Raw genomic sequence first — 12,786 nt, 5'->3', positions numbered from 1 at the left:
CTGGCATTACACCTCTTTGTAAGGTATCCCCATCATATTCAAAATTACTCTGGCCAAATCACCCAAGACCCAGCCAAGCTCCTTGCCTTCATAGAATCATAGCGTTGGTTTAGTCCAACACCCTGCAATGCAGAAATATTTGGTCCAATGTGGGGCTTGAACCCATAACCCTGAGATTAAAAATCTCATGCTGTATCAATGTCCTTCAGAGTCTTGCTTCATTACCTCTCCACTTTTGTAACCCCCCAAAATGCCTAGGACTTTGCACTCTGCCAGCTCCTCCACCCTCAGCCATCCAAAGGTCTCCTGCTGCCTCAAACTATTCTGCTTTTTCTCCCTTTCTTGCCCCTTATGCCTGAAGCCTGTTGTGATGCCAATGGTCTTACATGACAAAAGCAGGTGCATAATCCTATCTGACAGATCTAAACTAAAAAGGCCACACTTCACCTCACCTTTTCATGCAATTCTAGTGCCTTGCACTAAATTACGGAACATCTTGTGCATTGTGCTGTACTTAAAATCTAACGCATTTTTGAGGAAAGTTAGATTCAAACTTAAAAACCATAAAACTGAAAGGTTTTCAATTCCAGAATCTTTTAGCCTCTGTGATAATAAGATGAATCCAACACATAATCTGTGTAAATACATTTTATTTTCTTTACAAATGGGTAATTGAAACTACTGTCCATCTTCTGATTGAACAACACAGTGGAAATGAAACTATTCATTCATTCACATTGCTAGTTTTAACAAAATGCTTAAAAGTAATGCAGTCATCCCGGAGAAAAGCACACAGAAGTTATCACAGTCTAATGAAGGCCTATATCTACATCAAAGGGGAAAAACAGCTAGAAAGAAAAGACTCTATAAAGAGTTATAATGTAATCATCTACTCCTTGCTATGAATGTTCTGGTCACAAAATAGAAAAATATTTGCTTACAAAATGAGGTTTTGTTTTTTGTTTTTTTAAAAGAGGAAAACCGCCTCTTTCCTACATAGTAGTCTGCATGCAGAGAACTTGGGGTGTGTTGCAGAGAACAAGAAAGGAAATGGTATGAAGAATCCAATCAAATTCTTGGCATAGACAAGTCGTTTTGCAGCGGCTGACTCTTGGATGCAGACCCTTCCCACGTTATCTTTTTCACACAACTCTGGCATTTAGGGGGAAATTGTAACATGAGAAACCAGTCTCCTGTGGGCAAGTAACATTCCTTCCAAAGGATAATGACAGCCTCTGTTTTTCTTTTTTTTGGGGGGGGGGTGGTCAGTAGAACTGGAGGTGGTATGGATGTCCACGGCATACGCATTCACTTCTTTGCCATCAAACAGGTTTAAAAACAAAACAAAAAACCAACATACAGATTGTGTGAACAGAGATAGTAGAGGGATGGATGTCCAAATCACTGGCAATGATGACCACAATGTTATTTTTAGCTCTTTGAAAAGCTATCTGCTTTCCCTAGCCACAGCTTTCACAATAGCTTTAAAGTTTTCTACTATAGTCCAAGCCTGCCACCTGGTGGCCGCCAGCAAGTACCATCCTTTGTAAACAATGTAGAGTAGTAACTTCCACCTATGGTAACTAATGATTCCAGCAAAGTACCTAGGCAACTAATCTCTAATATTCTTCTTTTAAAAAACACAAAAAACAGATGTATTATTGAAGAGAAAATATAAATCTTTATACATGCTGGTATCCAGCCTACATAAGAAAAACACTATAAAGGTATCTTAAGTCTGTTGTCATACTGTGACATCACCCTACCCTCTGGAAGGCACTATCCGTTCCCACCCACTCTTTCCTCAGCAGAGCACAGACTTGCCAGCGAGCATCATTTAAAGCTATGCAGAAAGCCCAAAACCCCTTGTTTTGTTTGACAGTTATTTTAAAAAGTCAAGTTCAGGATATGAGATACATTTTATTTTTTTAAAAAACGAAGTTTCACATGGGTTTTTTCAGTGCTGCTTTTCTCACGCTGACAAGGTACGCGTCATAGATGATGTTTAGGAAGTTGTCGTCATTCTGAAGGGGGAAAGGCATATACTTTGTTAATAATATGAATTTTAAAACCACAGAGAAATTAAAACTCCACATTTTTTGAACCATTGTGTTCATTAATGCACTGAGAAATGCAAATTTAGATCCTATGAAGCCCACTGAGCGGTCTTGAGCATGCCACCCACTGTCATCCTAATTATTCTCCTGGGTTTTTGCTGAGGCTAAAATGTTGTTCTAAGCAACTTGGAGCAAAGGCAGGATAAAACTACTTCCACAGTCAGCGGTAGCTCTAAGCAGGATCCCCACTGCTGGCTGTCAGAATGAACAACATTTGGGCACAGATCAGCAACTCCCAATTGACTGCAGTGCATAGGAAGATTTGTTGCATCTAACATGTTTCAGACCTTGTGAGAAACTAGAGCTGCTGTCAATGGTCTGGGCTCTAGCTACTGATAAGACAGCTGCAAACCGGGGGCTATTTTTTTCCCCCAGGGCACACAGGTGCCTAATTGTAGACTTACAATATGGTAAGTCTTACTTTCATAATAACCAAACTGGACCATCAGCCAACTTAGCAAAATGGAGAAGTACCTGTGTAACAAAACAAAACAAAACAAAACAAAACACTCAGTTGAGGATTATCTACACAACAATGCTGTATGCTTACTGGTGACAATTCATTCCAACTCTCCGCTCGCTCTCATCTTCTAGTGTGACAGATGCACATAGTTTTTAAGAGAGGACAAGGACAGATGAGAAATGTAATGGATGCTTTACCTGGATCAGATGTAGTAACGTTTCCTGTAGTTGTAGCTTTGTCAGTGAGCTGCTGTTTGTAACAGCTGCTTCTGGGTTCTGCACAGACAGGTTGTTAGTGGAACTAGAAACAGCTTCTTGGTTCACGACGGGCAGCCATCCACCTTCACTTGGCTTTGGCGGTGCTGGGGCAGACTGACTGAACACCATCGGGGACATCAGTAGTGAAGGAGCTACAGTAGCAGGAATTCGCTGCGGTGAGATGACCTGCTCATCACACACAAGGACATCACATTAAATTACACGTCAACCACAGCTATACAAAGGAATCTGAGGTGGCATTAAAAAACTATCTGGCAAGCAGCTTACTGCCTTTCTGGAAGGTGAACTCAACCCTGCTGGAGCTGGCAGTCATCCTAGCAAGGCAGAAAAATATTCCTGGGTTGAGGGTGATAGGGTCACTTCCAATTTGATGTGCCACCAAGCATAGAGTTGAGGTGGCTCTTGCAGTCCAGAGAACCTGGATAGCCATTGTGAAGATAGTGAGATGGCGCCAAGGGAATGGACCCAGAGCCAAAGAAACCACCCAACTGGAGAAAGGCTGCTTCTTGGAGACCGAATCATTCAGACATAGGTTAGATGTAAGAGGGTGGGCAGCTAGAATTCAGAAAAGCCTAAACAGTTTCTCAACCAGAAGGGCCAAAATAGATTCAGTGTTGCAGACCCATGTGTCAGAACTGGGTTGTTACTGCAGCCTGACAGAAAAATTATGCCAGTTGTGGCTTCTGTTGTCGCAGCAGTGGTATGACCTGCCAGCCCTAAATGGCCAAAAAGCTATGCTTGGGGTATGTATGTATGTGTCAAAATTTCCCATGCAGATCTGAAATTGGCCAACTAATTCTTTGGGTGGAGGGCAGCCCTTTAAGTCAGGAGGCTTGTCAGGTTCTGCCTGAAAAAAAGACCCCTTATTTATTTGTATACACATACTCTGTCTCCCCCCCCCCCGATGGTATTCAAGGCAGCTTACAGTTAAAAACAAGAACTGCACAAAACAGAAAATTCAATCATCAAAACACAATGAAACATTGATAGAATTAAAACTATAAACATATAAAAAATCTGTTTAAAGCATACCAATAATTACAATAAAAACAGCATGGCACCAGCCCTTTAATTAAAATTTGGACCCAGATTCACCCTGCCTACCCTGATGTTTCTCTTCTAATGATTCCATGAGGTTTTTATTTGTTTATACAAGACATTATCTGCTCATGTAAAGCCAAGTGAGGATTTAAGCAGGGCCTGCGCTACAAATCAGTGAAAGGCTGCTGCACTAATGCCTTCAGTTGCTTGAGTTCAAAATTCCAACGTTAAAGCTAAATTAAATAGATGCTGGCAGACAGGAAGACACGGTACACTGATGATCCAGTTGCTGAATCTCGTCTTTGCTAAGCAGGGTGATTAATTAGAAACCATTAATTCATTTTATCTAATGGTTGAGAGAGCTATATATCACCTGTAGTTATACATTTTGGCAGCCCCATACATTATGAACAAGCAGCCTGTTTTGAAGAGCAGATTGCATTTTGCTCCACATTACCATGGTCAGCAAGGTCTAAGGCTTCCGTCTCTAAGGCGGAGTCTAATCCCACACACGTGTATAGCAGATTTGCAGGCTTCTGTTGACAATGGCCATGCTTTTAAAGGAAAGTACCATATTTTTCACCCTATAGGACACACTTTTTCCCCTCCAAAAATGAAGGGGAAATCTGTGTGCGTCCTATGGGGCAAATACAGGCTTTCGCTGAAGCTTGGAGAGCGAGAGGGGTCGGTGCGCACCGACCCCTCTCGCTCTCCAGGCTTCAGGAAGCTATAAGCAAGCCTGGGGAGCCCGTGGGAGTTCCCGCAGGGCTCCCTAGGCTGCGGATAGCAGCCTGCTGCCCGGCGCGCGGGGCACCCTGAAGCAGAGCGCCCCGCGCGCCGGGCAGACATCCGCAGCGTGGGGAGCCCTGCGGGAGTTCTCCCCAGCGCCAGCCCCACAAGCTCGGGGGACAGCGGGGAGGCGCAGCGCCACCACCCCCGTTCCCCAACCTGGTTTGGAGGCTGGCGCTGGGGAGAAGTGCGCCCCACAAGCTCAGGGGACAGCGGGGAGGCGGAGCGCCGCCATACCGCTGTTCCCTGACCTGGTTTGGTTTCCCCGACCTGGTTTTGGGGGGGAAATAAAGGAAATCCCCCCCTTTATTTCCCCCCCAAAAAACTAGGTGCGTCCTATGGGACGAAAAATACGGTAATACTTGTATGCAGCTTAAATAGCTGGATAAGCCTCTCTTCTCTGCCCCAAGGCAGATATTTCAGAATGTTATTTTTAGGGAATTCCTTCAAGGCCTAGGCATTAATTATGCTTGAAGAGACTAACAGACATGGAATGAAACACTTTATTATAACAACTTGGGCTGGAGGCAGGTAATGATTTTAAAGAAACTGGAAATAGCATACAAGCATAACCCAGATGCAGATGTAATGTTCCTGTTCCAAAAAAAATTAGACAGCCTTCCCCAGCAAAGGAGACTTCCTTGTTTGTTAAATGGGCTTTCCTATGATGTCTGACACAGGAAAATGTGGTTTAAGTACTCCTTGTAGACCAGGCTCAAATCTGTGATGTGCTTCCCACATTGACCACTGTGAGGAACAGGATGCTGGACCAAATAGGGCTTTTCTTATATTCTTACAACTAAGGAAATATCTGCAGCTGGGCATGATAGGAAGACGGTGTGCTTCAGCCCATCCTTATTTCTACTCCAACAAACCATATTTATTGATAATTGGGAAGGTCACATTTGAATACAGCCATAGGTTTTGATTAAAAGGACCCCTTGTCTGCATGGAAAGCACTCTTTTCCCCCACAAGTGGAGGTGTTGTTTGACTTCCCTGACCCACAGGAGTCACTGGGCATAAGTGGCTGCAACAAGAAAAGGGAGGAAAGCCCCATTGCACAGACAAAACTCCAATGGTTCTTTGGGTCCAAACCATAGTCCTGCTGTCTGACTCTAAAGTGGTTTTTTTCACAACTTTTTTTTGTGAAAAATCATTTTCTCTGTGCATAGTTGAAACGGACTGCCTAAGGTATGCTCTTTGAGCAGCTTAGACTTGATCAAGCTTGCGTTTTCTTTGAGTTGATTCAAGTACCACTGTGTTCTGCTTTTCCTAATTGCTTTCGTAACAAGTATTTCCCCTCCACTGAACCTTATACTGCAGATTACAGCTTTGAAGCCAGATGGAGATGCATCACAAGCCAAATCGAAATGAGACCAATAATATGTCGAGTCCACTGCTGAGGAAGTACAAACTGCAGATTCCAGTTACTGAAGGAACTTATGGCGAGTCCTTTAAATGCACATTTGTTCAGTCCCACCACCAATATTCAAGATGTTGTCTAGGTGGCAAGCTGCACCCAGCAGACCCTATAAAACTTGGTCCACTTGAAAGACAGTGGGAGCAGATGAAATGCCAAAAAGCAATTCTAGGGAACAGACTTTTGGGTGCGTTTATTGTCAGGTTCTGCTTTGATTCGCTTTGCCTGAGCATCTGCATGTGTGACTGCGCCAATACTATTTGACTGAAATGTCTGTCCTTAGTTATGGTGACAAATAAGTCTTCCGCTGGCAGCAATACACTATAGTACAGATTAGCAGCAATGCTCATCTGGAAGTCTTTACAAACTTAAATATTTCTGTAGAATAGACACAGGTAATACTGCCAAAGTCTGGAGCAAGAACTTCCTCACTTAGAACTTTTAGGCCAAATGTCTCTGAAGTTTGAGCTTGCTCTCTATTGCCTCAGCATACCAGCAGCAGCCCTTTCTACCACTGTAGCTGTAGCCTTCATTAAGCAGCTTTTTATGGGCACTTGAACCCTGACAAAGCTTCTGTACTTTTATAGTTCTATAGTAGGATGTGGCAAAGAGACAAAACCTAACATATAAGCTATATAAGGAGACCTGGAAAATGGCATCCTAAGAAATGGCACCCAGGAAACATGGCAACCACAATGCAAGCTGGCAGTTAGGTTAGTGGCTGAGGAAAGCTGTCTTTGCATGTGAAAAAGTTATGGCTGGCAAGCAGCGGCACACAGGAAAAAAGCTTTAAAAACCAGTGGGTTTCAAGCTTCAAGGGAGCACTTAGGCCTGGGACAAGAGAACTAGCAACTGGGGGTAGTGTTCATGCCGGTGAAGAAATCTGCTGACATATGTTGTGAAAGGATGGCATAATGAAATTGGCTGTCCGGGGTAATTTTAAAAATTAATCTCTGTTCCTGCTGCTGTCTCCATCAAAACTGATGGCTTTTCAATGAAAATGTGAGCCCCTGGGAAATCTGAACTCCTGGTCCATTTGTGTTTGACACCCGTTTTTAAATCTCAAACCCTTAACACAACCACAAAATAAAGACCTGAGCAAGGCCTATGGAGACAGCCACAGGCTCAGAACTTAGTTATACCCATTATACTATAGAGCCAATTAAATTTGCTGCAGTTGGCAAGACGTGCTTTCTTTCCCCAATAAACCGGTGTCACTGGGGGCAGGTTTAGCCTCCACCAAGTAGTTTCCTGAGGATATTGCTTTATTTTCTCCTGTGTAAGTGAATGGCCCCTATCGACATCTGTAAGAAAACATTAAGAGCTGCACTATGGGATACTGTATTGGTGGAAATAAAACCTGTTTTCCAACCCTGGGCAACCCAGCCCAGAAAGTACCTCCCCTGCAATGCACAGACAATCTCTCAGTTCCATCACAATACTGTGCAATAAAACATTATCTTCCTATGGATAGACTTTGCTGTCCACATTCTGAATAACATCAGCAAGCTGATTAAAGTATCACATCATGAAGCCATTATCAAATTCTATCCCAAATGCTTGTTTTTCCATTTCATTTTAGTCCAAATGTCATAAGCATCATCCTCAGACACAGGGTCAATGAATCATAAAATTCCAACTTTTCTTGTTTTGACACCTCCTGCACTTTCACACTTTCTATTAGTTCAAATTATAGAGCCTAACAATAAGCTCAATTTCCAGTTTTATTTAATAGTGTGCTTGGCTGCAGTCTATGGAGGAGAGGCTGGAGGAAATGGCAGACTGCACAACAAAAGCAGCAGCCAAAGGCCAAGCCCCCACAGCTGCACAGATCCCATTTGCCCAAGTGAGGGATTTCCAAGGATTATTAAAGGGATCATTTAACTTTGGAAGTGGTGGGAGTGATTTGTATTATAATTTAGAAATGCCTTTTCTTGGATGCAGCTTGACAACAGCAAAATATGCTAGTATATCTGAAAAACCCTTTTTAAACAAATCAAGAAATCAAGTGCTGAAGGTCAATGGGAAAGCAAAACTATATTCCATAGGGACACAGCTATGGAAACCTAGATTCACTTGGGATCAGTAGTATCAGTGGATGTGCAGGCAAGGGATCTTTAGCCTAGTTGCCCATCCCAGCTGTATTCCTCCTTACCACCCTTTGCTATTAGGCTTCACTCAAATGTTGGCATAAGGAGAAATAGCTAACATGCAGTTGGGTGGAGTCCCAGGTAGCATTGATATAATGATGGAAATTACCTGTGACCCAATATCTATGTGCAATTTGTCCAATTTCTGCTTTTCTTCCATCATAGTTTGGAAGCGAAAAGATTGCAGAAACTGAGTGAATTATTTATCCATTCCTGCAAGTTTGCACCTAGTTCATGTCTTACTTCCTATACATGGTGGTAAGCACATATCCCAAGAATAAGGCTCACACTCTACCCTATTCGCAAATGTCTGAAATGACTCTAACAATATTCAGAAGTATCTCCAGTGAACACACAGGGCTCTCACAAATGCACAGGAGCAGTGCCATGCTTGCAATGGGATGCACATGCAGAGCTACTCCTTTTGGAAATGAATGGGGAAACTCTTGTGCGAATGGCATCTTCATATACCTATCAGAGCTCCTGTGCACACAAATACTTGCTGGATGTTAACTTTCAGTTCCTGCAATAAGAGACAAGTTCTCAGAGGCAAAAGCAAGCAATACCTCTGCCTTCATGCATATAAAGCAAACTGTCTCAAATAAGCCATCCAAGGAACTGAGTGGACCAGCAATCCTTCATTACAGCTCTGAAAAGCCATTACAGTCATACCTTGGAAGTCGAATGGAATCCGTTCCAGAAGTCTGTTCGGCTTCCAAAATGTTCAAAAACCAAACTGTGGCTTTTGATTGGCTGCAGGAAGCTCCTGCAGCCAATCAAGCCATGGAAGCCTTCTTGGACGTTCGGCATCCAAAAATAGTTTGCAAACTGGAACAGTCACTTTGCGGTGTTTGGGAGCCAAAATGTTTGAGAACTAAGCTGTTCAAAAACCAAGGTACGACTGTACTAGCTATGGGCTAACAATGCAAAGGACATTCAGGTACAAAATGTCCACTTGCCCCCCTTGAAAAGGCATGCCCCACTTCAAGAACTTTTGAATCTGGGGATGAGGATGACTTGACATGAGGTTCACCCACAAAGGTAAAAGGTTTTTGATTTGTTGGGACATTTGCTGGTGAATGGAAGCTGCACACAAAAAAAAACACTCGGGATTTTTCAAATCTACATGCTTGAAAAAACTCAAATCTACATGCTTGAAAAAACAACCAAAGGGTTGTTAAAATGAGCAGTGTTTGGACACCGCTAGTATGGACCATGAACTAGCCTACAGTTCCCCAATGCTAGAACTGAGAGGTGTACTTTTGGTTTTTGAATGTTGAAAGTAGAAGAACAAGCAGCCTGTTGATCCAAGGTTCTCGGACTCTAGGATCTATCAAATCTATTGCTGGTTTACCTGAAAAAGAGGAGGCTGCTTTTCTGTGTTTGAAGCTTTGTCCATCCAGGAATCCAGAGGTTTTAGGGTAGTGCTGCTCTGAGTAACCACGGGAAACTTGGCTGCCAAGGTTGGCCGACTGGATACATGCAACTGCTGCTCCTGTTGGACTATCTGAAGTTTCTTTAATAACTCTTGTGGTGAAATTACTCCAGAATTTCCAGATTGGTTCCCAGAGAGAGGAAGGGACTGTCCGGGAAGCTTGGATTGTTCTTTACCAAGGGCTGGAGGCCCCAAAGTCTGACCTGGGAGTGAGCCATTGAAATACATGAGATGAGGCTGTGTCGCATTCTTTACCTGGGCTCCTGAGGAGACAGCAGGAGCTCTGGTGAAGACTGATGCAGCAGAACTCACTGGTCCTACATTGCTGGGCTCCATTTTTGTCATTTGTCCTGACTGGCTTTGGAGCTGTTGCAGCAGGCTACGTGTGCTGGTGGCATCTTGGACTGGATGAGATGTCCGAATGCCATGAGAAGCCACAGGCTGGAAGAGTCCCGTGAAAACCTCCCGTACCGAAGGGATGCTGCCGTTCTCACACATCCGGTTCTCAGGGAGTTCGGAGACTGGGTGAAGCTCTGCTCCACGCACCATCAGTTTCTGAATGGCCGGGCAAAGCTGCTTCTCTGCTGTGGGCGAGTGTCTTCCAGGTTCCTCATAGGACAGAGAGCGCACCACCCCTTGCCTCAGAGGAAAGTTTTCTTGGTGAAGTTTTTGTGACTGCTCTGAGGTATCTTGGTATATGTTAGACTTTTCCTGCTTTCCAAAGAGCGTTGTGAGAGATAAGTGTTGTGGTTCAGGGTCTATTTTCTGGTGGGGGAGCGGGGAGGAGAAAAGAAAGCCAGTTTAATTCAGAAAAATAAAGGCGAAATAAAGGTTTGGCTTGCAGCATCAAAGGAAGAGAGAGAACAGCAGATGCCACTGTACGTTCTCCGAAAGCTGAACAAATGGCTTTTCTACAAACAATTGGTAAGATCACAGACGTTCTGTTTGTGGCAGAAGCATGAGTTTGGAACCAGTTGGTGGGAAGATGGTTGGTGAGGACAGTTATAAGGAGAGAAGTGGTGGACAGGGGACAGCTCCTCTTATATGCTGCTTCTTCAGCACACACCACACTTTCCTGACACTGCCTCACAGCTTGCTCCAGTAAGTTTTGGGTCTCTCCCTCCCTTCATCATCACTCAGCAGCAGAACCTCTTCACCTCCAGTGAACTGGCTAGCAAACTACCATTTATTTTATTTACTGTATGATTCTTTATCTGAGTGTAGCAAAGGGTGTAAAATTACACAGCACTGCACAAAAGGTCACAATACAGTGGCACCTCGGTTTCCAAACGTCTCCATTGATGAATGTTTGGGTTTCGAACACGCCTTGGAAGTCAAACGGCTTCTGCTGAGTGTATATGTTATTTTTCTCTATTAAATTTGCAGACCGCCCTTTGTGCCTCGGTTTTCGAAACTCAAACGGTCTTCCAGAACAGATTACGTTTGAAAACCGAGGTACCACTGTATAGCAGAGCTTATCTACCTGTTTGCTGACTGTACGTACTAAATTATTATTAACAACTCACACCTGGTATATGAAGCTTCATTTCAACAGTTTTCTTGAATCTTTATGTGGGTGGAGGAAACAGGTTGAATTTAGTTTTGTTTAATTTACTTTTTATTTCTATGGCTAGAATGATTTCGGTCCAATTTTGCATCTTCGCTTCACAAAGCAATATACCTAGAGTACAGCCTGAAGATATATGAGGTCACCACCTTACTGAAGCTAAGCAGGTCTGGGTCTGTTCAGTGCTCAGATGGGTGACTCTTGGCAGCCATATGCACAATGCATGGAGTTCCACGGCAGAAGAAAGATGGGACATAAATGTAAGAAATTAAATTTAAACAAAAGAGTTCATACTCTGGATTTCTTAACAGTTAACTGATCTGGCTCAGTAATCAAGAGCACACACCCTTGTTTAAGAATGTAAGGTGCTTTGGTAGGGATCAGACCAAGATCAAACTTTTCCAATATTTGTTAAAAGAATCCTACAAATCAAGAGGCAAGAGGTGGCCTGCTGATGGAGCACAGTCTTCCTTCTACCTATCTCTGAAATATTGCACACAAACAGCGCTGTGTGTTGTTTCCTGATTAAGGGCATAAAATTGGAATACACAGATCTGTCAGCTTTGAACATGATGTGTGATTATGAGCTGTATCTTAGTCCTCCCAGCCCAGTGTTCATGAATATCATACACTTTGCAATGGGCTATAAAATTTCATTCCAATGTAAACAGAATTGCATTACAAAATTCCATTCAAATTGCATCCACTGTAAGAAGAATTGAAAGGTTTTAAGAATCAAAGGGGTACTATGAAAGGCAGGCATAACTCCTAACGCCAACACAGGGAAAAAGCAATCACTAGAAGCCTACAGGTACTCTTATTAATGCTTAGGATTCAAAGTCTGTAAATCATAGACGGTCACTACTGAAGGAGTTTTAAGAGCAGCAACAGAAATGGTGTCCCTCTCAAAATAGGAAAGGGGGAAAAAAGAGGGCAGCATCAAACACAAAGGTGGGGGGAGAGAAAATAAAATTTTATTAAATGGTAAAATGCCCTTATAAACCAGTGAAATGCTTGATGTTCTTCACTAAACTGCATTGGGCATTTTGTTGTCTTATAAGATGAATATGTTTTTCAGGGGCACTGAAAGAACAACAACATCCAAATACAAAAACAAACTATAATACAAATTGTTATATAACATAATCACCAGTGCCCCTGAATTATATGCATTATGTTACATAGCCTCATTCTCAATGGGCTTTCTGTCCTAAATTTCAAATGGAATACTACCAGACTGCTGAGGGTAACTAGGCTACTGACTGAAGTGGTGGTAAAGTTTTGTTCTTATTTATAAAAGAAAGAAAAAACTTTAACAGTAAGCCCATTCCTCACCCCAAAATTAATAGATTTCACCTGTCCCCAAAAGTTGTTTATGTTCCCCCTTTCTTTAGGGGATGAATAGTCCTGTAAAGGGGGTGAGGTAATATTTGGCCTAGCATGGCCAAGGGCTGCCCACGGCTCTCTGTTCAGCCATTCCAATAATACACCTTTGCTTTAAAAACGTTTATTTTGTAGTAATTGT

At 42.9% G+C, this 12,786-nt stretch overlaps 1 protein-coding gene across 7 annotated transcripts in view; it reads right to left on the bottom strand.

The window, feature by feature from the left end:
* Positions 1 to 633: 633 nt before the first annotated feature.
* Positions 634 to 12,786, bottom strand: part of DCP1B (decapping mRNA 1B) — a 35,912-nt gene continuing 23,759 nt past the window's right edge. For all 7 annotated transcript variants that reach the window (XM_080971596.1, XM_080971597.1, XM_080971599.1 and 4 more), the window contains 3 exons: positions 9,614 to 10,459; positions 2,778 to 3,023; positions 634 to 2,024 (listed from right to left, as the gene is read on the bottom strand). In XM_080971596.1, the coding sequence (XP_080827722.1) occupies positions 1,944 to 2,024; positions 2,778 to 3,023; positions 9,614 to 10,459 (1,173 nt within the window). In that variant the 3' untranslated portion in view covers positions 634 to 1,943. The remainder of the gene's footprint in view (positions 2,025 to 2,777; positions 3,024 to 9,613; positions 10,460 to 12,786) is intronic.

This window comes from Podarcis pityusensis (assembly GCF_964106645.2).
Source record: "Podarcis pityusensis genome assembly, chromosome: 10".
In the NCBI taxonomy this organism is placed as follows: Eukaryota; Metazoa; Chordata; class Lepidosauria; order Squamata; family Lacertidae; genus Podarcis; species Podarcis pityusensis.
Note: the sequence above shows the minus strand (reverse complement) of the source record. Positions and strands in the feature narration are given on the sequence as shown.